The sequence below is a fragment of the Lonchura striata genome, chromosome 2, assembly GCF_046129695.1.
Source record: "Lonchura striata isolate bLonStr1 chromosome 2, bLonStr1.mat, whole genome shotgun sequence".
NCBI lineage: Eukaryota > Metazoa > Chordata > Aves > Passeriformes > Estrildidae > Lonchura > Lonchura striata.
In genome coordinates, this window is record NC_134604.1 from 69,840,630 (window position 1) to 69,867,284 (window position 26,655).

The 26,655-nt window shown below is 41.7% G+C and overlaps 1 protein-coding gene across 2 annotated transcripts in view; it reads left to right on the forward strand.

The window, feature by feature from the left end:
* Positions 1-26,655, forward strand: part of ATP8A2 (ATPase phospholipid transporting 8A2) — a 329,984-nt gene that overhangs the window by 85,054 nt on the left and 218,275 nt on the right. For both annotated transcript variants that reach the window (XM_021530648.3, XM_077781458.1), the window contains exons 23-24: positions 2,659-2,797; positions 8,933-8,997. In XM_021530648.3, coding sequence (XP_021386323.2) covers positions 2,659-2,797; positions 8,933-8,997 — 204 coding nt within the window. The remainder of the gene's footprint in view (positions 1-2,658; positions 2,798-8,932; positions 8,998-26,655) is intronic.

A 26,655-nucleotide genomic window follows, 5' to 3' on the forward strand; every position in this document is an offset into this window, starting at 1 on the left:
CTGAGCCTTGTCGGTCCTGCTGCTTTCGGAAGTACTGGTAGTTGCACTCCTCACCTGCACAGGTTCATGCTATTCCCTCTTGCCCCAGGTATTTAATTTTATTTAGTGGTTTCTTTAAAACATGTTTTGAACTTTAATATATTTTAAAATTACTATTAAAATGCTGCTTAGGCTCTGGAGCACTGTTGTTTATTTAAGTTAGTTGGGGCAAATAGTAGAATTATAGAATGGCCTGGTTTGGAAGGGACTGTAAAAATCATTGAGTTGCAATTCTCCTGCTGTGGCCAGGGACACATTTCACTACACCAGGTTGCTAGAGCTCCATTCAAGCTGGCCTTGAATACTTCCAGGGGTGGGACATCCACAAAGAGGTCAAGACTAGGATAGGAGCTAACTTGCATGGGGTAAGAGAAAAGCTTCAGGAACTCTTTCTGTAAGAGCTGAAGATTGGGTCTTCCCTTTCCAAGTCATGCCTGAAATGTTTTTTTGCGTTTATTGTGTGTCAGTAACAGTGTGGTTATCTCATCCTTGGTTCTCTAGGTTTGGGTAGCTCCTTTCAGCTTTCTTCTTTCATTGTAGTCTCATACTCATCTGTTTTCACCAATGTGAAATATGAACATCACTTTAGCTGTACATTAAAATGTGTTCTCAAGCTTTAGGCCATTTTTGGTCATCTACTTCCTGCCCTTTTCACAATTTAGTATCTTTTTTAAGAAAAAAGGGAACCTGTGAGTGGGTTGTAGAATTGGAGTTAGGAAGTATTGACTGTATTTCTTCCTGTTAATGTTTGCTTGCTGGTTATGCCAAGAAGCAGGCCTTAGAGATAAGCTGGCATTTGGCTGTAACACAAAATATATTTCTACAGGCTGGATTTTTTCATCTCAGGGCTCAAATGAGATGAAGAGAGCTACTTTTTCAGTCTGAGTGCTGAGATTGCTGAATCACAGTACAGGTGCAGATGTGGAGGCAAACTTGAACTGACTTCCTTATGCTGGCTCAGAGGGCTTCCTCAGGTGCAGTGGTAGCTCCCCTGCTCAGGTAGCCCAGCCATCCTGATCCCTTGCTGCCATGTGTAACTTCTTAACAAGTGATTTTGGGAAAAAAGCATACAATTGTGCACTTGGATTATGTTTGTAACCTTCAAATGTTGCTAGCACTGACAGAGCTGGTGTGTCATTGAGAGGCTGTAGAGTACTAAAGCTTAGTGACTTGCATGAGTCAATTCTGCTGCCTTTGCCAGCTGAATCTCTCATAGCAAAAATGAAACTCTGTCAAGGCCTGTAACTAATGCCATCTTACACACTGTGGATAGCCATTTGCCCTTCTGTTCTTCAGGTGCGCTTATATTCATACAAGTGGGAGCTGCTTTTAATGCCCTCTCCATGGAGTCATGGAAAGGTTTGTGTTGGAAGGGGCCTTTAAAGATCCTATCCTTTTACCACTGCCCCCCAACAATGAATGGGGACACCTTTCACTAGACCATGATACTCAAATCTCAATCCAGCCTGGAACACTTCCAGAGATGGGTCCACCACTTCTGTGGGCAAACCTGTTCCAGTGTCTCCCCACTCTCATCATTAAAAAGTCACTTCTTTATGCAAATACCCTCTGTCAATTTAAAACCATCACCTTGTGTCCTGCCACTCCTGGCCTTTATTAATTTTTCTTATAAAGCCTACTTTTTATATAGAAAGTCCATGGTAAGATCACACTGAAGCCTTATCATTCCCAGGCTTTGTATAACAGCAACTTGTATTCCTTCTATTAATTTGTCTTTATTTCTGTTGAATAATTTTAGTCCCTGCAAAGAGCAGAATATGCTACCTTTTTCTGTGCAATTTCTGAAATGATACAGTATACCTAAACTTGTTTCAATTTGTTTTAAGTTGAACATCTTTGTATATGAAAGGAATCATTAAAATGCATTTAGAGGTAAAATCTGAGTAGACTGTATCTTTTGACAAGGTATATATCTTAGCTGTTGTTTTGCCAGTATTTTTTTTACTGTAATGTAGCCAAATCTCCTCAACCAATTGTTTTAGAATTGCCTGAGAATACAGATAACTCTGTAGTATTAAATTCTCTGTATGAGATATGTATTTCTGGCAGACATCTGTATATTGATTAGAGATACTTGGATTGATTAATGTTCATACCACTTGTATTACACAAATGTAATTATTAGATCCATAAATAATTGCAATTATTTTTGCTTTGAGTAATTGTATCCAGTCTGTATGTACATTTTAAAGGCAGAAATTAGTTTAAATTATGTGATGCCAAATAATTTTTGTTTTGTGATCTTAAATATATAAACTGACTACTTATCATGTTGCTATGGTGATTAGTGAATGTTTAGTATATATGTTCATCTATAGGCTAACTTTTGACTTCTATAACTTCAATCAATTATTCTTGAAATGTTGCCATCTTTCTGATCAAAACCACCGTTCCATTCTGTACCTCTTGAAATGTGAATTGTATGCAGAGGCAGTAGAATAGCCACACTAGAAATTTACTGTGGTGTATATTGCTTGTCAAAGTGTAGTATTAGCAGTGAGATGCAAAATGCTGTCTTAATTCCTTTGAGTATGTTCCAAACAGAGATTTATCTTAAAAGATTTTGAGGGATTGTTTTTTTTTTTCTTTTCCCTCCAGGATTTGCTGCTTCTTGGAGCTACAGCCATTGAAGACCGCCTGCAAGCAGGTGTTCCAGAAACAATAGCCACACTAATAAAGGCAGAAATTAAGATATGGATTCTGACAGGTGACAAACAGGAAACAGCTCTTAATATAGGTATCCATCATTCTGGTTACTCTGAGTTTTCTGGTATGTAGCAGGTCACATGCAAAATGTGCTCAGTGTGTTTTTAAATAGAATTGGGCCTGCTGTTTATAGAATGGTTCCTTGGCAGTAGGGCACAGCACTGGAGAAGGGATTTTGTAGTGAAGTCTTCACTATGTGTGTCAGGCTGTATTCTTTTTTTTAATTATTCTTGTTTTGAGGCAGAAGGGGCCCATGTAACTCTGCTTTCTGATGGTAACAGGAGAACTCTACCAGACTAATGTTTCAGAAATGGTTTTAGAGCTTTGTTTTCCTTTTCTTACTGCCTTTGAATTGAGTTTGGGATACAATGGGAAATATGATCATGCAAAGCATGTATAGTTTACAGCATCTTCCAAACCGTGTCTGTCAACATAGGTGGATTATTCAAGCTTAAATAACTGACCCTGCTGTCCCCTTACAGCACATCTATTAGTATACAGTAAAGACTTGCTAAAGGGACATATCCTGATGTAGGTACACCCCTTGTCATGCCACACCTCCCAAATGTCCCATCTTTGGCAATAGATGCCATGATGCTCTTGTGTTCTTTTTGATCTGTTTTTCTCCCTATCACTTGTAAGTCTGACCAGAGAGGAGAAGAGACAGAGTTGCACTCTTGTGATATGATATCTCACTTAAGTAAGTTCAGTTAAAGAGAATTTTAGTTCTCCCAGGAATAGCCTAAAATACACCCAGACCTGTCTGTGTGCAGTTCTAAATGTAAAGTTGACCACATTATTCATATAATTAGGGAGTCTTGAAGTCAATATGAGCTCAAAAAGACTGAATAAATAGCTCCTTTAACAGAAGGTAACATATGCTGTTAGGGTTCCACAACTACATTTAGATTTGCAGATTAATCTGTTTAAATGTACAGGTGTAGATTAAAAGGAACTTTAACAATATAGGTTGCTTTCTCAAACTCATTCAAGAGTCTCTATCAATGATGCTCTGTAAATGAGCTTAAATTATTTTCAGGAAAGTTTTAGGCATTTGTAAATTTTTTTGTCTGGTTTGTTTTGTGATTTTTTAAACTTTTTTCTCTTTTGGTTGACTCGGTGAAATTTCATGATACAATCTGCTTGATTGACTAGAATTTTTGTGTGCTTCAAATTAAATTTCATATATCTTTGTATGTTGAAGGTAGTACCAAGAGGTGGAATAACTTGCTGAACTGATACAGCTGTAGTAGAAATGCAGTGGATGGCCTAGGTAGGCAATTTGTTTAAAGGTTAGTTATTTGGTTTGAATCACAATCTGCAGATTTTCCTTTCTTTACAAGCAGTAGATAACTTCAGAAGGGAAACACCATCTTTTGACTAATTAAAAAAATATAGCTATACATTTAGATGTAAGTACCTGAAATAAGTTGATGTATTAAGCAACATCAGCTACTTGAACACCAGTAAATGAGCTTATTCTGAAGACTGTGAAGGAGACTAACTTCCTGCTTTCTCTGAAACTGTTGGTTTGTTGTTTCTTTTATTATAGCAACTTGAGAAGAAGAATAATCTGACTTAAAACTTCTAAATTATCCCTTAGTTTAAGGTACAGTTTGGTAGTAAAACTCTAACTTAATTAGCTTCATGTTCAAGTTGGCTTGAACATGAAGCTTGAAAATATAAACATGTGGCACTCTTCCAGTTTTTGTGTGTAACCCAATAAAACTGTAATAAACCTTCAACTTAAAACCTAATCCATGTGTGCACTATATGTTTCAGGTATTAATATGCTATCTGGGGAGAAAAAAGTGTTTTCACTTTCTCATTGTGTTATGCTTATTGACTCTTGCTTGCTGTATGGAGGTGCATGTGTATTGAGGAATATTTCAGCTCTTGGCAGCTCTGTCAAGGAGCTGGAGTACTTTGTTCTTACCACTTCCTCTCAATTCTTTGGTTGTCAGAATTTGCATATGTTTTGTTTTAGTTCTGCAAGTGAGGAGATTGTTCATGATAAGCTTTAATACTGATCAGTCATTTGAACTCTAGCTCTTGAAAATGGGACTTCTAGGTATAGAAGCATCTTTAAGCATGACCTGCAAACAACTCTAGAAGGCTTAACTGTGTTCTTGCAGCTTCATTCTTTTTCTCACTCTGGTTCATCTTTGCCTTTCTGTGAGACAAAACCACCCATGATATATTTATTTTTGCCACCATCCTGGTTCTCAGCACACTCGCTGAACACCAGAACTGCTGTATTTCCAGCCAGTAACTTCCCTAGGAAGATATTTGTTTTTTGGGAATTGGAGTATAACTCAAGTGTGTCCCTCCCTGAACCATGAATCAGTCCCTATAGTTGAGCTGGATGCCCTTACCTGGTGTTTGCATTGATAGTTGCCTGCAAGCACTGCCTTGCAGTTGTTTGTGTTTGAGTTTGAAAAGAACCTTTTGAAGATACAGTCCTCCTGCTCTCTCCCTGATTTCATAAATCAGGTTGCTCAAAGCTTCATCCAGCCTGACCTTGAACACTTCCAGGGATGGAGCATCCATAAATTCTCTGGGCAACCCATTCCAGTCTTGTTGCTCCCATCATAATAAATATCTTCCTTATGTCCAGTCTAAACCTACCCTCTTCAAGTTTGAAATGGCTGGCCCTTGACTTGCCATTACAGGCCTTGGTAAAAAGTCTTAGTCTTGATTGTCATTTCCCCTTGTCTCTCCAGCACCTTCTTTTCTCCCGGTTAAACAACCCAAACTCTCAGCCTGTTTTCAGAGGAGAGATTTTCCAGCCCTCTGATTGCTTTTGTGGCCCTCTTCTGTACTCATTCTAACAGGTTCATGTCCATCTTGTGCTGGGGGCTGCAGGGCTGGATATGATATTCCAGGTGGAGTCATTCAACTTTTCATCACTTAGGTGCTTCTCAGTAGGGCTGCTTTTAGTCTGTTCATCCCCTAGTCTGTCCTGATGGATATTTATGGCTGTTGCAGTACAGGTGGAGGACCTTGCACTTGGCCCTGTGGAACTTGATTAGATTGTCACAGGCCTACTCCTCAAGTGGATTGAAGTTCCTCTGTCTGGCATCACTTTTCTCCAGTGTTATTTATGTGCACCATTCAGCTTCATGTTTTCTCAAGGTTTGCTGAGGGTGTGCTTGATCCCTGTCTGTCTCTGGTGTAGATAGCAAAGGACCAGTCTCAGGACTGGCCTGAGGGACACTACTCATTACTGGTTTTCATGTGAGTGTGGAACCATTGACTGTAACACTCTGGATGGAGGCATCCAGCTGATTGCTTACCCATCTAACAGGGCATCCATCAGACCTCTATCCTTCCAGCTCAGAGAAAAGAATACTTCATGGTGAGCTGTGCTTTGTTTCAGTTTGGGAGGCAAGCCATACCAGCACACTTGCCTGTATCACTATGCAAAGTTTGAACAGGGCATTTGTGCCCTCTCTAAACACAGAGGATAATCATTCTTCCCTCAGATGCTGGATTCTGTATGCCTGCAGTATGAATGTGCCTGTGGGCTATGATCTTGAACTCTGGTTCAAGTAATCTTTCTCCCAGGACACTTGAAGGAAAATAAGTCCCAGAAGTAGCTGATTCATCTGCTTCATGGACTTTTAGTCAGACTTTAATTTAAAAGAGCTAGATATCAACTTACAGGTGTGGGTTGACATATTATACCTGACTTTGAACCAGCAGTTGATCTTATTTTACTCAGACAAAAGTATTGACAAAAATACTTTCCTTAGAGTGCATTTTTGTTTGCCATGTTAGTATTGCCAGTAATAACTATTACAAAACTATTACAAAGCTTAAGACATTTCTAGTAATGCTTTAAAGTTACTATTTGTACTCCTACAGTTGCCAGCTACTTTGCTTTATAGTAGTGCTATATTTTAACATCATCTTAGTTCTGAAATTGTACATAATGTATAGATTCCCTATAAACCCTTGTTAGTGTTGACTTACATTCTCCTATTCCACTCTTGATCTTTGTTTAATGTGATGGCAAGATGCAAAATAGCTTCAGTTGCAGGATAAGCTCTTTTGAGTCTGTGATTTCCAAGATGCACAGCAGAGCAACTGTTTTCCACAGCATTTTTTTTTCTTCCAGCTTGACTTCTAGAATGGCATCTTGCTCATTTTGGAAGAGGTAAAGTGAAGCAGTGAACAGTGGTTTAGAAATAACAGGTCACTATTGCAGCTGCTGTTATAATCAAATGCTACTAGAAAATGCTTTTGAATTAGTTATGCTGAATTTGTAACAGCCTACTGCACAAGACTGCTTTAGCCTAGGGAAAGAATAACCCTGTTAATGGAAGGAAGTAATTAAATTTGTAATATTCTCTTTTTCCCAACAAAAATAAGCAAGTTTTTTTTGTTTGTTTGTTTGTTTGTTTTTTTTTTCCCCAGCCTGGAACTAACTTTTAAAAATGGTGAACTGATTTGAGAAAAAAGTCAGTGTTCTGTCTGTAACTGTTGGAGGTTTTCTGCTCAGTTCTGTACTACCATCCAAGATTTGATCACAGGCAGAATCAGAGGCTGTCTGCAAAGCTTTCATGTTGTAGGCTGTGCACTGTTAGAACATATTTATCCTTTTCCCAACAGATAGGAGTTCAGTGTCATTCTGTATTGTTGTCTGAAGCAGAAATTAAACCTAGGCTCGTTAACCATATATTAGCAAGGTTGCACTTGATATTCATAGTCTATGTAGCTGTGAAATGGAGGAGAAAATGAACTTCTGCAGGTAATCAAACCTGCTGCCTGAGAGTGCCTGGCTATGATACAAGATGTCTTCCTCAAAGGAAGGAGAGGGATTTACTTTCCTTACAAGAGTCACACTGCAGACATGTTAACCCTGGATTATACCTACAAAACTAGCCCAATTCTAAAATCTCTGTAGCCTGAGGAAATTATTTACATTGCAACTGATGATCCAATATGGCCTTTGTAAGGGATCAAGAATCCCACAGATAGTTTCATGCCTCAGTGGTTCTCTTGCTGTTATAAGATATGGAAAGAGGTACTTCATCTTTTTACGGTGATTGTGGTGTTCAGCTTTTGAACCTGTCAGCCTTGCAGTTGTTCTTTACTGGGACATTAGTCTTATACTCCAATACCCTCCAGTCTCCATTTAATAAAAGTAAGAGACTTCCCAAGACCCCATTTTATTTGATAGCAATTTTTAAGCTGCTGTAATTAATTTCTATTAAAAAATAGAAAAAAATACTTTTATTGGATTTCCTTTTCCCATGTAGCATAGATGAGCAATAAAAGGTGTGTGCTTCAAATAAATTAATTCTCTGCTATTTTATGAAGCTGACATCACTATGTCAATCCCAAGTAAACTTGCATGAGCTTTTCGGATAATGTGATGGGGTCAGTCTGATGCAAGTTTGCATTTGTCTGTTGCCATTAATATGAACAGAATGAACCTGTTTATTTATAAATAAACTTTTATAAAAATGAGAGGTTTTTTCTGTCTTGAGAGTTTTTGAATTTTGGTGTCCTGGGAAATGTACAGAACTGCCTTTTGAGTGCTCTTGTTCTTTCATGTCCCAGTCCCACACTAAGAATAATGTAGTTAAATTACCTTGTGTCTATAGGAGTTGGTAGGGGCTCTGTGAGTGTCACTGATCTGTGCTTTTTGGTGAAGCTCAGGACCTTCCCCACTGAACACTCAGGAGTAAAAAAATGCTCATGTAAGCTTTGTGTGGGCTAAGGAAGCAGAGTAGTATCAACTGAGAACATGTGTGCACTTCCAGTCATCTGGCATAGATGCAATTGTACATTTGGATCTGTTCCTGTAATGTGCTGAAGGCAAACCTGCCTTCATGTAGACTTAAAAACAATTCATGTAGGGCTATAGGCTATATTTACTGCATCCACTTCACACAGTGTTATATTTAATTAAAACATCTCAAGTGATGTATTTGAAAACGCAGATAGAATGCAGCCTGTGTTTCTAGTAAATCTGTCATGTTGAAGTATGTCCTATATACCGAAATTTCTAGCAGTCTGCATGATAGGAGTAACTGCTCAAAAAAGAAATTGTCATTTGACGTATAGATGCTTATCTTAAGGCTGAACTTGAACCTTAGCTAGCCTTCCAAAAAGTAAGTATTTTTATTTTATTGTCTTTTTTTTTCCCCTCCTGCAGGATACTCTTGCAGACTCATTTCACAGAGTATGTCTCTCATCCTGGTCAATGAAGATTCACTAGATGTAAGTAATCAAATTCTGATGTAATTTTTGACAGGAGGAGGTGTTGCTAACAAGATGGAAAGTTTTCAGGCTTTCACATTGAATTTCTCTTGCTTACCCTTAGGGGTAGCAAGATAAACAGTTCATGCTAAAACACAGGTGTACTGTGTAAAGTGTACTCCAGAGGTCTTCAGTCACAAACTGTGCAAATCAATCTGAAGTCTCAGAATGAGCAACTTCTTAGGTGCATGTGTTTGATTCTGCTGAAAACTGGAAAAAACTACAGCATGCCATCAGGAAAATAGTTACCTTAGTTTTAAGGTATAGATATAGGAGTAATGTTTGAAGAAAACTTGTTTTTTGGTTTTTTTCTACCTTCAGTATTGCATGGAACAGTTCTAACCACATTTGCATTGTGAGCTTGTCTATGTACAGTAGCTTGTGAGATCTAAAATAAAAATTGTTCTGCAAATGGTTGCCATGCTCTGCATATATATGCCAAAATTAAATAGAAAAATCATATATTTGTACATTAATCTTCCCAGGAGGTATCTTTCCATTTTTTCTGCTTCAATGTCCATATCAGTATTGGATATCACTTCAATATCTGATTTCCATTAGAAGTATTTTTAGGACAGATGAAAGTACCTGTAACAGGCAGCATCTGACATTTGTGTTTAGAATTGGCAGGTTGGGATTGGGTGGGAGATGCAAAGCCTGTGTCTTGGACTACCAGAGGAGTTACTGGATATCTGCAAATCTGGTTGAAGAGGGTAACACTGCTCTGCCAAAATTATTACTGGCTGAAGTGTTATTTTCCAGTTGCCTTGATGTGTTTCAAATACCTTTGTGTGTAGAAAACTTTGGTTACAGAATCCAGCTGTAAATGGTATTGGAAATTTGTCAGTAAGCATAAAAACCAGTGAAGCTTTCAGAACATGAACATGCACCTCCACTGTGTTTGCCTGTGACACCAAGCTGTGTGGTGCAGTCAGCACACTGGAGGGAAAGGATGTCATCCAAAGGCATCTGGACAGGCTTGAGAGGTGGGCCTGTGTGAACTTTGTCAAATTCAACAAGGCAAAATGCAACTTGGGTTGGGGCAGTCTCAAGCACAAGTCTAGGCTGGGAGGAGAATGGATTGAGAGCAGCCCTGAGGAAAAAGATTTGGGGCTGTTTGAACAAAAAGCGGTGCATGACCCAGCAATGTGCACTCACAGCCAAGAAAGCCAAAGGCATCCTGGGTTGCATTCAAAGAATCACAGCTGGCAGGTTGAGGGAGATGTTTCTCCCCCTCTATCTGCTCTCGTGAGACCTGACCAGGAGTGCTTTGTTCAGCTCTGGGGCTCCCAACACAAGAAACACATGGACCTCCTGGAATGAGTCCAGAGGAGGGCCACAAAGTTGACCAGATGTCTGAAGCACCTCTGCTAAGAAGACAGGCTGAGAGATTTGGGGCTGTTCAGCCTGGAGAAGAGAAGGATTTGGAGACACCTTATAGCACCTTGCAGAGTATCCAAAGGAGATCTACAAGGGAGCTGGAGAGGGACTGTTTATAAGGGCATGTAGTGATAGGGCAAGGGAGAATGACTTTAAGGTGCAAGAGGGCAGGTCTAGATTAGATATTAGCCAGGAACTCTTTACTGTGAGGGTGGTGAGACACTGGAAAAGGTTGCCCAGGGAGACTGTGGACTCCCTATCCTTGGAGGTGTTCAAGAGCAGACTAGATGGGGCTTTGAGCCAACCTAGTCAAGTGGAAGCTGTCCCTGCCCATGGCAGGGGGTTGGAGTTAGATTATCTTTAAGGTCTATTTCAACTATAACTTTTCTATAGTTCTATGGAAAAAAAAAAAGGAAATGGAGAGCCATGGCATATCAGATGAGAAAATAAACTCCTTATATATATATATATATATATATATATATATATATATATATATATATATATAGTTGCTGGTGTTTCAAGTGAAGAAAATGTCATATGATACATCATGAATATTGAAGGTGACTGATACTTTAGTTCAGATAACCTATATTTTTCTAAAGCATGAGTACGAACTTGTGGAACTTCTGAACTGGTGCATCAAAAATGCTTTGCATTACTCTTGCTTTCCATCTCAAGTCTATGGATTTTCTCCAAAGTACTCTTACTGCCATTTTTAATGTAGAATTGGATTTTATATACGTTTAAATACAAAACTTATATTTTGTTAATAATTGCCTCTAGTTCTTTCACTCTAAGGTGTCTTTAAGTACTTTTATTGCAAATTTTTCAGTATGGGGTCTCCATAGTAATATTTATTTTGTGTTGCGCCTCTAACAGAAATTTTGACTTCTGTTCAACTGAGCCTAAAATCGAAGGTTCTCACATTGAAATTCTGTAGCATTATATTTAATATATTCCACCTTTGAAATCTATTAATTCTAAAAATGAGTTTTTACAAGATCCAAGTTGAGCTTAGAGCTTTTAAATATTGATACACTTCCCCCTTTGTGCAGTCCCTGTGTGACTTTTCCCTCCCACTTCTGCTCCTTGGCATGCAGCAGTAGGTGAGATGTGATCGAACAACTGCCTTTGCTTGGTTTTGAGAGATAATTTTTTTTTCTAAATCATACACTTCAGGGGAAAAAAATCAATCACTTCTGTTCTCTTCAGAGAACTCCTGGGAATATAAAAGACTAATCCCTATCTTGATTCAGCTGAATTCTCAAAATTTAGCATAATAATCTGCAAATGTCTATCCCTTGTAGACTGTACCACATGCATACATTTACTCACTTGTTTTTTCTTTTCCTAATGGAGCTTTTTGAAATGAGAATATTTTGAGCATGAGATTTACTTTGAGTGTGATTCTTGGACTCAGTTTCTGTTTAATTAAATTGGAACACCATAAAGTCTTATTGTGCAGCTCTTAACCTGGAAAAAATTCTTTTATTGGCATCTTGTAGAATTTTGAGTTGTGGGAGCAGTGAGCAGGGTACCTGAAGAAGGGAAATTGTATGACCAGAGAGCCCCTGGCTGGAAAATCTCTAATGAGAGAGGCGATATTACAGCCAAGGAAAGTTGTGTGTGCTCCTCCCCATAAATCCTGCAAAAGGAAGAGCTGGGATCTCTGTCAGTTGCTTATCACATGTAATTGTATTTCACAGTAGTGGAGGGACAACACTGGAGGTGTTCTGAAGCTGTGGGTAGTACTTTGCTGTAAAGCAAGCAGTCTTGTTGCTGTAAAAGAAGCTACACTGTGAGTGTGTTCTACAGAACTCAAGTGCTAGGAGTGACAGTCCTGGGTTATACACTGATATGTGAGTAACAGGAAATGGATACTCCTGTATAAGAACCCTCAATGCTGGTGTCTCTTGATAAGATATGCCTAAAAGTGTAAGCAGAAGCTGGCCTTCCTTGCTTTTCCACTTGTTCAGGTATACCTTTTGTCTGCTTCACTGTTGGGATGCACCTGTTTGTGCCACCATGGTGTTTTGTAGCATTCTTAAAAAATAAGCATGGTTTCACAGTGTAATTTGTCAACCATAGTCAGTGTCTAGACTGCCCAAATAGTATCTGCAGGGAAGCTTTACATACAGTTATGTTTTATATTCCAGCAGTGAAGAGTGAGGGCCTGGAAAACTTGGTTATTTTGTTGTTAGTTTATTTTAGCTTTTCTGTAGGGTAACATTGCTATGAAGGTTCTGTAAGGAAGATCTATTAACCTTGAGAATATTAGATTTATTCAATTGCTTTCATGATCTTCATTTGTAATTGGCACATTTCTTTCCCACACATCTTAGAGTTAAAAATAAGGACATCTTTGGCAGGCATCATTATCCATTGTATTTAAATACTTATACATTTGTAGATCTGATATTATCTGGGAATCATGGCTCTTTTAAGAAGTAAAGCTCTGACCTGGTCATTGGACTTAGCCACACGATAGAAATAGCAGGTTTTTTGGGTTATTGTCTAAAACTTTTTCTAATAACCATTGGGAACTCAGACTGTGTAAGGGACAGCAACATGAGCAGAAGGCATTTAAAAATAATTTGTTTTTATCAGCACATTTGTCTCTGAGCAAAGAGTATACTTACAGTAGTGTCCTCTGTATTAGACTTCTCAGAAAGATTTGCATGCATTATGTCTTACACAGAAAGGGTTACCTTCACCTACAGAATTTCTTCAGCATATGCACCCTGTAAGTTTTTTGTGTAAATCTATATTTCAAACTCTCAAGCACAATTACAGGAGACCCTGCCAGTGAAGCTCTGGGAAACTTTGAAGGTGTTGCTTTTGGGATCATGATTTTCTTGCAGAAGCAGTGATGTCTATGCCTTGTCAGTGATGTCATGCTGATTGTTCCCAAAGAATGGACCTAAAGATATTGTCAGCTTTTCAGACTAAAACAAAAATTACCTAAAACTTCAAATGCTCCAAAGCATTGGTACTGTGTGTGCTTCAGCTGTACTAAAAGATAATAAGGTATGTAGGTACTGCTGGGAAGACAAGAACAAGCCTGGTACTGCTAATGCCATGTAGGTGCTTTGAAGGTTACATCTTGTGTGTGGCACTAGAGAGAGGGCTGGGGCTTTTATCTCCTCTGCTATCATCTGCCCATGTGCATTTAGACTAAGTTAATATTCTGGAAAACTGGTCAAAGTGAGCAAGCTCAGTTTGAGCCAAGGATCAGCTCCCCTTCAGAGGGGCATCTGCAGCAGTTCTCTAGTGTCTGGTGGCTACTAAGTTAATCCAGTCACTACTCAGCCTGGACTTGTAATCAGCTCTTCTGTCTACCACTGGGAATTTGTGGAGGAAGCTAATTAGGAAAACTAGGGATGGAATAGATTTTTCATTGTACAAAGCTTTTACTATTGCTCAAATTGCTGTTTTTCTTAGTCTAGAAATATACATCAAGCTAATAAGTAGTTACATAAGGAACAGGGTCTAGTAATCAGATAAGTCTTCAAAAATGTTAGGTGTGGGATGAGTAGTCTCCTCTTGCACGGTTGGGGGTGTTGGGAGGCAGAGATCTCTGAAGCTTGCTCTTGGGGGAAGAGGTTTATTGGAGAATTCAGGGATGCCCAGGCCTCGTGCTCTCAGGCATAGCACGTGGCTGGGCTTAGGAGGACGGGGGAGGGGAGAGAGAAACGGAGGGTTTAGGAGAGGGGAAGCCCCAGGGAGGAAGGGAGTCCAAGAGAGGGAGGAAGTCCAAGAGAGGAGGAGAGGGCCAAGAGAGGAGAGGGCCAAGAGAGGGAGGAAGTCCAAGAGGCCGCATGGCCGCTCAGAGCCCCCTTTTCAGGGGCTCCCAGGTGGGCTGGGACAAGGCATGGGCCAATGGGGTTACAGACTCTGTTTTAGGGGCAGGTACAGAGGTGCGGGATGAACCACAATCTTTTGCGGGGTGGGATGGAACAGTCCATTTCACTCCAGGATTCATCCAAGGGTAGAAGTGACATCCGGCTAGCTAAAATAACAATCATATCTATCTATCCTCTGCAACAATTGCCCCTTTTCGTTAAACTTTTGAAAAGGTAAATACAGACTTAATTACTAGTTTTGCACAACTTGGGGTACATAACATATTGCTAATGAAACTATACTTATTACTCTAAAAACAATCAAGCTTACTTTACAGAGTTCCTTCAGCCAAGATGCAGAGCTCAAACCTTCAGATAAACTGTTTAGCTAGATTATTAATTGAAATTGAGGTGGCATTTATTTCTTTACTGATTGAGCATTTTAACCTTTTGACTGCTTTAGTCTAATGGAAGAATTTAACTGAGGTAGTGTTATTAAAATCTTTTGAGGAAGGTTCTACAATTGACTAGGTTGAAAAAGTCTATTAGAGCTTTGTATCAGTTAGAGATATGGTATCAGAGCTTGCAGTCTTGGCCAGAGTTACCCAGGCATTTGTCTTTGGTTAACCTATAGGTGAAATCTCAATACAAAAATTTGAAATAAGAGAACAAATGTAACAACAAGGGTACAAAATTAACATGCATGTGAAAATAAATGTCCATAGTCTTGAATTGTTTCTGGCAGGTAGTTTTCATCTCGTCTTAGCACAGTTCAAATCTGAGCGCTTGCTTCTTGGTTTGCACCTGCAAAGTCACTGCCATTGGTGAGGGCACTGCCAGATTTCGGTGTATGGTAAGGCCCCACATTCTTTGCCGGGATCCATCTGAGTCCTTCGCCTGTAGAGACACAAGCAAACCCTCTCTCCCATGTTACAAGGTTACATGGGCTTTCTATTTCTCTTGTGACTGAGGTTTTGATCAAGACTTTTATTTTTACTTTTTTGTTGTTCAGAAAGTGTCTGTAAATGGGCATGTCAGGCTGTCCTATACAGCAATTTGAAAGATTGTATGCATATGGGGCTTTGCTGAAGCTATTTTGGGGTGTGGCCTTATATATTCCCCTTTTCTGTTTTAATAAGCTGCTTTCTAGGGCTTTAGATGTCTTTTCTATGGTACCGCCCAACAGCTGGTAACCATAGGAGAAAGGGAAGCAACTATCTCCTGCCGCTACTAGGAATTCTCTCTTGTCCAGAGATGGGACAGCCATCCACTCTCCGGGACCATGAGGCTTGGATATATGCCTGTCCATCAGTTGGAGGCCATCAATGATCCCCTGAGCATCCTGGGAAACTGAGGCAGCAGGGGTGGTACTGGTAGGGCTAGCACAGTTCTCTGTGGATCCTGTACTCGTCAAAGCAGCTGCCAGGTGCTGTCTCTCTTTCCCTGGCTGCATGCTAAGCTGTGAATTAGATGCAGCAGCTGCCAACAGCTGGGGCAGAGGGGCAGGAGTGGAGACTGTCAGCAAAGGCTCATGGGAGAAACCTGAGGATGTGGAGGGCTCTCTCCAAGCTGAGGCTGCAGCTGTGGAATGTGGATGCAGCCTAGGAGAGGAAGTGGGGGCATCCAGGGGCTGTAGGGGCGGCGGTGGGGTGACGAGAATTACTTGTTGCACGGCTGGCCGGAGTTCCGGGTGGGCACCCGGCACGGAGGGCTTTAGCGGCAAACCCGGAAACGACTCGAAATTCCCCGGCAGCGGCAGTGGAACTCCTTCTGGCGGCTCCGGGGGTCCTGCCGGCGCCGCTGCTGAGCTCGGGGGTTTTGGCTGATCGCAGACCGCGGCACGGGGCGCGGGGGGAGCGGCGGGCTCCATCGGCGGCGGGGCAGAGGCGGCGGGAACCGGCCAGACCGGGGGCACCGCGAACCGCGCATGCGGGGAGGGCGTCACGTGGTCCGCCGGCCGAACCAAGATGGCGGCCGCGTCTGCCGCCCCGCCGGAGCTCTCTGGGGTTGGGGCCGCACCGCGGGGGGTTTGCCGGGAGGCGGGGGGTGGTGGGGTCTCGGCACGGGGCGCGGCGGGAGTGGCAGGCGGCGCGGCAGAGGCGATGGGGACCGGCCGGACCGGGGGCACCGCGAACTGCGCATGCGCGGGGCGCACCACGTGGTCCGCCGGCCGAACCAAGATGGCGGCCGCGTCTGCCGCCCCGCCGGAGCATGCTGACGATGGGCACGTTCCGCGGGGGGCGGGGGGTGGCGGGGTCGCGGCGCGGGGACCCGGGGTGTCCCCCCACGGCCGGGGCTTGGGCTGGGGTGGGCGCACCGGGCTTCCCGGTGCTTCCTGTCGCACGTCCGGGATTGGGGGCGTGGCCACGCGCTCTCCCCGCGCGGGCGACGGCGGCAAGGCAGCGGCGGCGGCGAGCGCTGGATTGAGCGTTTGTAGAAGCGCGGCGAAGGCGCTTTGTAAGGAGCCAGCTAAAGTAGCAACCGCCGCTGCTATTAGAGGGTTTTCGGGGGGAGCCAGGGCGGGCACGAGCCCCGCGGCCAGTGGGGGGGGCGGGGCGGCCGCGGGGGCCGGGACAGGAGCGGCGACCGCGGGGGCCGGGGGTGGGGTCATGGTGGAGTCGGGAGGGGCGGGGGCGGCCACAGCGGGGGCCGCCGAGCCCGGCGGCAGGCGGCGCGGCGCGGGGATCGGGGGGGTGCGGGGGGTGGTCGCGGGGGCCGGAGCAGCCGCGGCGGTTGGGGGTGGGGTCGCGGTCGCGGCGGAAGCGGCACGGGTGGAAGCGGCCGCGGGGGCCGGCGGCCGGCGGCGCGGCGCGGGGGTTGGGTGGGGGGTCGCAGGGGCCGGGGCGGCGGGCACCGCGTCGCTCAGGGGGGCGGCGCCGGCGGGAGGGGGTGGGGTCGCGGCCGTGGCGGTTGCAGCCGGGGCCGCGGCGGGAGGGGGAGGGGCGGGGCGGAAGGGGATCGCGGCGCCGCCGTCAGCAGCCGCGTGGGCCGGCCACATGGCCGGGGCCGGCTTTCGCGGAACGAACAATTCGGCCACAGCTCTAAAAGCTGGGAGTAGGTCGCAGGCAACGGCGTCTCTCCTGGAAATCTCAATAAAAAGCTTATCACCTACTGAGTCCCAGAATTCTTTGGTAAAGGCGGCTGATGGATCAGCATGAGGGAAGTGGGGCAGGACCCATTCCAAGAGGGATTTTAACTCTTTCTTAGGCAAAGTACTATTATGACTACGTAACAGATGGTTCAATTGTTTATAGAGATCTCTATCTTGGTCAGAGTGGGATTGTCCCATATTTTAGACCTGTGTAGCTCACCTCAAATTCGCAAAAGCAGAGATCCTCTCCTCAGGACTCTGCACAGGTCCCCTCAGAGCTCCGGCGCCTCTCCGGACGGCTTTTCCGTGCTCGGGACCTTCAGACCTCCCCCCTCGGGGCTTCCAGCGCAGGCAGTGCTGGGCAGTGCTCGGTGCGCTCTCTTAACGTGGCCACGTGCCACCAGCTCACAGCTCCTTGTTCGGGCAGTCCCAAGAGCTCCAAAAGCCGGCTATTGACAGGCGATGGTGCTCGAGGGTAAAATGCCTCGGCAAACTTTAAAGAGATAAGCCTTCTACGTTGCTTAGCAACGACAGCCTGTGCTCAGAGCGAAGAGGAGGCTATCACAGGTAATTACCGTGCATGGAGGTGTCGAAATTCGTGGGTTCCTTTTTCTTTCACGTTGGGCGCCAGTTGTGGGAAGAGTAGGCTCCTCTGCACGGTTGGGGGTGTTGGGAGGCAGAGATCTCTGAAGCTTGCTCTTGGGGGAAGAGGTTTATTGGAGAATTCAGGGATGCCCAAGCCTCGTGCTCTCAGGCATAGCACGTGGCTGGGCTTAGGAGGACGGGGGAGGGGAGAGAGAAACGGAGGGTTTAGGAGAGGGGAAGCCCCAGGGAGGAAGGGAGTCCAAGAGAGGGAGGAAGTCCAAGAGAGGAGGAGAGGGCCAAGAGAGGAGAGGGCCAAGAGAGGGAGGAAGTCCAAGAGGCCGCATGGCCGCTCAGAGCCCCCTTATCAAGGGCTCCCAGGTGGGCTGGGACAAGGCATGGGCCAATGGGGTTACAGACTCTGTTTTAGGGGCAGGTACAGAGGTGCGGGATGAACCACAATCTTTTGCGGGGTGGGATGGAACAGTCCATTTCACTCCAGGATTCATCCAAGGGTAGAAGTGACATCCGGCTAGCTAAAATAACAATCATATCTATCTATCCTCTGCAACAGTTAGGTAGAAGGGTTTTCGTGGTTTTTTGTTTATTTTTGAGGAACAAATGGGATATTTCATAGTCCCAGGTATTTGCTAATCTGCATAGAAAGTTAATTGTATGGATGTGGAAAATATACAGCTCTTTGTGCGAAAAGCTGCTTTGATTTGAGTGTACTATGTAGAATTATAAATGAAAGAATATTGGTGTTACCTAGACCTGTAGGTTTAAGTATACACAGGACTGTGTAGCTTAAGTATTAGATTACCACTTTTTCAGGAAGTAATACTAATAGGTTTGAGCTGTGAGCGGTGAATGAGTTGGGCTCATATTTTTGTTTCATCCTACTTTTCAGAATTCATTAATGACTGTTCTCCCTTATCTGTGGCTCTGTTTTTTCTGTTAGTGTTTTCTGGCACTGTGATTGTTGGCTTGGGTGAAGTGGGGGTACTTGGACCTGAAGGAATACAAGGATCCTTAGGAGTGCTAAGAAAAGGTTATTAAATGCCTCTTCTTTCTATAAGTGGAAACTGGGGTGGGAGGGCTGGAGAATGCTTTTAAAAAACCCAAACACACTGTTTTCAAAGTTACTTTTCCTTCCATATTTTAAGTTGTAATAGCAGTCATTTCTGACGAGAGATGATTTTAGGCAGCTGGTATTTAGCAGATGTGGGCTAATGCTTTGTCTGTGCTATAGGACAGAATAGATCATATTACATACAAATAGAAAGGAGGAATTCAATGCTCCCTGAATTCCAGCTAAAATTTGCTGTCTTGTTTGTAAGAGTTCCCGTATGTTAGAGGAAAATTACTGGAAACAAACACTATTTCTCTTAAAATTGCTGATGATCTTCACATATGTGAAGATCTTATTTCAATAGATGAGTACAATAGATGAATTCAATAGATGATCTTATTTCAATAGATGATCACAGAGTATTATCCAGATCTGTTTTCTGTTGTGTGCATAACAATAGAAGTCTGGCTTCACACGGATGGTGAGGAAGGTATCTGCTGGCTTTGAAGATGGGATTCTCTGCAGCATACTGATGTGCTTATTTCTGTTAAGCACAAGAGACCATGAAAATATAAGGATGTGTAATCAAGTGTTAAACAAGTTTTTTTAATGAGATGCTACCCCGTGAAATGCAGGTTTTTCTGATATTAAAGCATGATGGTCTGTTTTAAGGGGAAAAAGATGAAGCTGGTGTCTGATGTATAGATGAGTTATGGATACTAATCCTCTTGATTGACATGGTTAATACTGCACATCTGTAGAAAGAATTCAGATTTGTCTTTTGTATTGAAGGACAAGAACTAAATAGTCCTTTCTTCTTCAAGATACTTTTGTATCTGATCTTTTGCTTTCATTGGAGGAGTTTCTTGTTCATGCAAGTTTGTCTGGGGGTTTTAAGAATAAGCAGTCTTCCTTTCTTGGTGTGGAGCCAACTTAAAGCAATACGATTTATTCATCTGCAGTGTTAACTTAATGAGGATAGTAGAGAACTTCTTCAGGGTGACAGGGTGTATTGTGAGCAAGTATTTGGAAAGCAGAGATACAGGTATCTGTGGTCTTACTTTTGTGTTTCCCATAATACTGACTTGCTACTACTTTGTTAAACAAATTTTTAAAAATTCTTTCCTTTTTCATAATAATTAGAGAATCATTCTTGCAACTGGAGCTTGATTGCTCCAAGCCTTCTCATCAGTCACATAAAGGAATACATTTTCTTCACAGGGGAATTAAGGAAAAAAAGATCTTTTGCATCTGGTTGAAGCTAGAAAATGTCCCACAGAATTTCTCTGGGTTGATTGGTCTGTCAGAAACTAGAATTAAGCAGTTCTGCAGCTGTATGAATTTAATACCTAAGTATGTGTTCCCTCTGCTTTTTAGCCTTCTGCATAGAGTAGAACCAATCTACTCTACACAAGGAATCTTGTGGAAATCGCTAGGCTTTTTATATAACTTTTTTATTATGTTGTAAGCTTTTTTTTTTTAATGTGAGACTGTGTCAAAGTGCATTTTCTCACTATCTCTGGTTGTTTAACTGACATAGTGATGTTAGAGGATTAGTGTTGCTCTTTCATATTTACTAAGTGTTTCTAGTTAGCTTACCCTCTACACATCTTTAGTGTTTACAATCACAAAACGGATTTGGATATCTTAAATTACCAGCTAATTCCCAAATCATAACCAGTGTTCCAACTGGGCCTAAAAAATCACAGTGCTGAACTTCTAGAGTAGAATGGTTTCTTGGAGAGCTTTGGGAATGAATGTCAGTCAGAGCTGAGGTGATTCAGTGTCCTCCTGAAGCTTCCATCGTACTGAGTTTTGGTGGTATCTACGTATTGTTGCGCTCTTCGGATTTTCAAGCTAGCCACAGTGAATCTTTTGACTGGTTTGAAAGATTGAGGAACTTGGTGTCTGTTACTAATTCAAGTTCTTGTTTCTAGAGTATAGAATTTAATGAAACAAGAAGATTCAGCTATGTGTAGAAAGACAATGTATCAAATATTGTGGTATAACGGGGACCATTTACTGGGCTAATGGTGACTGAAGTTGTCTGGCTTCAAGAATTGTGTGTCCTTGGGGTGCAGGGGTGAAGGTCAGCAGTGCATGTGCTTTTGTATATGGAGTTTAGTAGAACTCTGGGAAAATGTAGATGAATAAAGCCAAATAATGGTTAAGGGGTTTTGTAAGATCTAGGCTGGTATAGTAATATTTGTCTGGATTATAGAATTAATATTTCACAACTTACCTGTAAATAACATAAGGAAAAGGGGGATGGGTTCACAACTTAACTGGCTGATTTTTTTTTTGAAAACTTGTGCTTTCTTTTCAAGTTATTAAAACTTAATTTGTCTGTCTATAGTAGTTTTAATACTATCAGATTCTCAAGGGATTTCTAGTTCTGTCCAGAGCTTGACAGATAAAATCTGCAGTTCAATAGACAGAATTAATAGGTTTAGTAAATATTAATAAAAGAAATCTATTATATAACTAAATCTTTAGGGAAATTACTGTGGTGGTTTAATTTTAAAAAAGAAACATAATCTTGCTGATTTTGTGGTGTTTTCTTACTACAATTATTTTTAGTAATTGAAGTGGGTATCATATTTATTAGATAAACTTTAATAAAAACTTCAGATATATTGAGTAAACTGATAGGAAACTAAGTGTGTTTTTAAAACTCAAGGAAAAAGAGGTCTTTGAAAAGTTACTGTTCACTTCAGGGAATGGTGTTTGTTTGACTAGAAAAGAGAAGCTTGCCTAGGGCTTTCTTTATATTTTTATCTTTAAAAAAAAAAAAAAAAAATGCCGGAAGCTGTCATGATGAAAGCAAATCAGGTGTTGTGTCCAGCTTCTCAGTTGAATGGATACCAGGATCTTTGCTGGGCAACAATGAAGGCCACAAAAGTAAGATTTGTTTCCATTCTTTCTAGAACTAGAAGCAGTGAGATGCAAGCAGTGCAGCAGCAGAGGTACTCTTGCTGCCTGTGGATGTCCAGGAAATTTCTGCACTAACTGTATATGAGAATAGAACATTTCAGTTGTAAGGACTAGGATCAGCTAAATTTAAACTTTGTCAATTTTTATATAGAGATGAATTGCAAATGATACTTTTCTGAAAGGGGTGTTGTACAGCCCCAGTTTATAATACATTATAGAGAATTTCAAGTCAAACAAAACCAACCCATGTATGGGTTGCCCTGTGGCCTCTAAATGCATTTTGCCATGTAGTCATTCCTGATAGTGACAATTGCCAACAAATAGATGTCAATTTTGATGTTTCATTGCTTTTAAATCTGCAAGGAATAAACAAGCCTCCCACTAGGGGAAGGGATAAAAAAATGGGTTACTTGTGGGAGTCTGGCAAAGGATAGAGTAGCTAGAGGAAGATTTACTTTCCTCTGTGGTTCACTACCTGATATTAGCAGTTTTATTGAAACCCTTAATGCAAGTAGATTTGAGAAGTTAAGTAAGGGCAGTGGAGAAATCCAGTGATGGTTTTGGAGGGAGAGAAGGCAGAAGGTTGTTTAGTTTGTTGGGTGGGATTTTTTTGTATGAGGGAAGTATGTGAAGCTTCTTAAAAAATGGAAATTACTTAGCTACTTGAGATTACAAATAAAGTAGATCTTGTGAGGGATCATTTGATTCATGCTTGTCCAGCATCCAAGAGCCACATGAACCTTCAGTAAGGAAATCTGCAAATCAGAGAGCAAATTCTTGCACAAGGTGTCAGAAAATACGTTTGCCAAGAAGGAATTGTTGCTATTTGTCAATATACTGGGAGCTAAGGTGCTGTGCTGAAGGCAATAAAAAGTTGTTGCTGTAGATGTTGTACAGGAGTGTAGTAGAGTTACCTCCCATGAGCATAAATCTTCAATACAACCTCTTGTGGTAGCCACCTGGAGGAAATTCTTAAACTAAGTATTATTGAAAACATTGGTAGTCATGTAGGACCAAGCATGCATTGAAAACAGTGGTAGTCATGTAGGACCAAGCATGCATCTAGCACATCTTATAATTTTAAAAACAAAATTTAATTTGAGCACATCTTTTAATGTGAGAGACAAAACACTCCTACTTAGACTACCTTTACCTCTGCACTTGGAATTAGTAACCCTGCCTATCCACTGGCCTAACTGCTGTGTATTGTCTAAATCAGTGAACATAAAGTCCTGGGGTGCCTCTAGTTTTCATCACAGAAGCCTGTGCTAAATTGCCTGGTTTCTTACTTGGGTTTTGACACATTAATTTTCACACTGTCATTATTGCTGGAAGAAGAATGTTAGATGTGGGGTTTTGTTAGGTTTTTTTGTTTGGTTGGTAGTTTGTGGGTATGTTTTTGGGTTTTTTTGGGTTTTTTTTTTTTTGTTTTGTTTTGGTTTGGTTTTTTTTAATTCTAATAAGACTTTGAACACAGCTGTAAAAATGGACAGTGTAGTTTTGAGACACGTCTGCTGCCTCATAATGCAATTCCAGTAATCTTGAGTTTGGGTTCACATGTGCAGTTGGCTGGTTACAATATTCTTTTCCAGTAGGCATTTTTGGAACATATCGTGCTTTATGAGCAAAGGTTAACTAGGGCCTGAAGGAAGCTCGAAGCAGCAAAGTACAGATGTGTTTGTAGCAAAGAAGACCACTAGCCAAGCCCAGGATAATTACTGCTACATATTATTTAACGATATACCCTTTGTTGTTCAGCTCTGCTAGTGTCTTCCAAAAGATGGAGTTCTGCCCTAACTGATTTCAATGTCCAAAGTCATTGTGACTAAATCCCTATTTCCCATGTGATATTTCAGTTCACATAGTCAGAAAGGCAGCCTGTGTGATGCAAGTATGAATATTTTGGTCTGGGAGTTGTGAATGTTGTTACCTTAAGTGTGTGTTTTTCTGGAGTGGCATTGGAGCTCTGAAAATCTTTATGGTGCTGTCTTTTGAAATAGTGTATTTGCATAGAATTTTTAATAGGTGAGTATGATAATTTTGTCATCTAATGGAGTAAGCTTTGGGAGGAGTGTCTGGATACTTGAGAGGCTAGGATAAATGGGGCTCAGCATCTCTCAGATGCAGGGGTCTTGTATACAGTCTAAAAAACCGCTTAATTTTGGTATTTCTGATTCTTGTTAGAATTCATTGCCCCAAGTAAAGCATTTTTTGCCTTGGTTGGGAGAAGGCTTTTATGGATTTTGCTTTATAGCTAAAGTATTAAATTATTGAAACCAGTTGTTATATGACCTTAAGATTGTATAACATTAATACTGTTTCAATGAGTAATTATTTTTTTGGGAACTCTCCCATAGATTATATACAGTATTGGAATTTCTAGATTATTAGAATAGTTGTATGAAGTTATTTGAAAGCTGTCCTTAGTGTCTGGCATCAGGACAGCCCTTAGAGAATGTCCTTGGATGTAACTCATCAGTCACTGGAGTGCATACAGCTCACCTCCATTCCTCTCAAAAACACTACTTGGGATTGTTGTCTCCTGTGTAGCTTTGAAAGTATGAAGACACTAAACTGTCCACTGAACACACGTAATCTTTCAGATTTGCAGTGTGTCTGGAATTTCAGTTCTGGCTGAACTATGGCTGGTGAAGAAACTGCCTTAAACTTGTGATGTGATGGCAAGGGCAAATAGCCTTTTAATGTCACCTCATGTAGTATTAAATAGAACTGTGTTTAGCAACTGCCATTTTTCTATTTCTGTACAACTTGGAAGTGCTTGAATTGCTCAAGACTTTTATTTTTTCCCAAATAATCTTAACTAAGAAAATGACTAGAGAACAGCCGAGTGGAGGCTTTTGCTTCCTTTGATCTTCAAGGAGGCCAGTGGCAAAACTGCCCTTGTTCCTGCTTGTTTCCTTTTCTACCACTACCTAAGAGTGATGCAAGGCCAGAGCATGACCAAGCAGTGCCTCTCTGAAGCTGCTGTCAGGAGATGTGTGCTTGTTCATGTACATCACCCTTCCCTAAGGGTGTAGCCTGTGCTGAGAAGGTAATGTTATTTAAGGAGACAAGTAGCTTAAAATAATCTCAGACTGTTGGCTGATATTTATCATCTTTTATAAACCCATAGCTTTTCATGTTTTATCATGTTTTCATATTTCCATGTTATAGTCACATTTAAAAAACACTCTAGATAGTCTTCAGGCTCTTTAGGAGCCTCCAGCCATTCCATTTCATCATTGAACCTAGTCTCTTCGGAGTAGTTGATAGGATGTAAGTTGATAGTTTATAAGATAGGCACAAAAATTAACTTGGCTCTAGAATTGAAGTAAAATTCAGTATAAAGAGTGACAATTGTGTGGCAACTTCTGAACTGCCTGAGGTGAGCTGGTCCATAGATCCCACTAGATAGTCCAGGCCCCACTTCTCCAGACACTTGAGGAGGTGAGGGGAGGCTGTATCCTGCTGCTGGCTCTTCATGTGCCATGTGGCAAAGGATGGGCTGGAGGAGCTGCCTGCCCTGTGCCTTGTTTCAAGGGTGGAACTGAGGGCAGGAGGAGGGATTTGGGTCTGTGCCACATCTAGTTTGTCATTGCTCCCATATCTGCTGCCAGTTAAGTTAAAATGAATTGTTCAAAGAAAGCTTGTTTATATTTGCTTTGTCAGATCTTTTTATTTTTAATATAACTCTAGAATGGTGTGAGTTGGAAGGGACCTTAAAGATCTAGTTTCAACCCCTTCTGCTGTGGGCAGGTGTTCCACTCCCTAGATCAGGTTGCTCAGGGCCCCATCCAGCCTGGCCTTTATTGAACATGTCTGGGGATGGGGTTTCCACAAGCTCTCTGGGCAGCAATTTTTGTCCTTTTGTCATTGTAATCTGCTGTGCTCAAATTGCAAGACAGAAGGATTGCATTTCTTTTGGTGTTTTGAAGGTAAGTAGCATTGAGCATGAATTGATCTTGGTAGAGTTCTATTAGCAAATATAATCTTCAGACATTCTCTGACAAAATTGTTCAAGCTGGACAATCTTGAAGTATTTACCTGATGTTGCTGTTGTGAAGTACTAATTTTGTAATCAAAGTGCAGAAGAAGACAAATCTTATTGAGCAAAACTAGTAAGTAGATTCAACAGTCTAGCATGCATAAAACCATTTGGATAGTTTTGTCATGCTTTTCTCATTTCATGATCTAATGCTTTGTAGATAGTTTGTTTATGGGTCTTGTATCAGCTGAACAAATACATAGCTATCTGGATTTCTGGTATTCTGATACTACAACAGTAAATTCTTTAGTTTTCATAATTTATGTGTGGTGCCAGTGCTTGTGCTTTGGATAGCTCTCCTGTTACTTTTCTTCAGTTGTTAAATGATAGTTATTTGATCCTACAGATCTAGAAGTGTTCAGATAGTGAAGATTGCTCTGATCTAGCCTGAATGTTTCCTAGCATCTTGCTTGTCTAACCCAATAGTGTTTCTCCCTTTCCCTGGTATGTACCTATATTTTAGTACTGTAATTTATGAGTTTAAAAACCTGTAGTCTAAGGTTAGCAGTTTTAGTCCTGCTACTGTCCTCTGCTTGGATGCAGAGTTATAGAGCTCTTAGTTTTGGGACATGAGGGAAAATCCAGTTTTCCTATATCCTTGCTGTTCCAGCTTTTTGATCTCTGCTTCTTCCTCTGTGTTTCCCAGGTGTGGGAGTGTCCACGCCCTTGT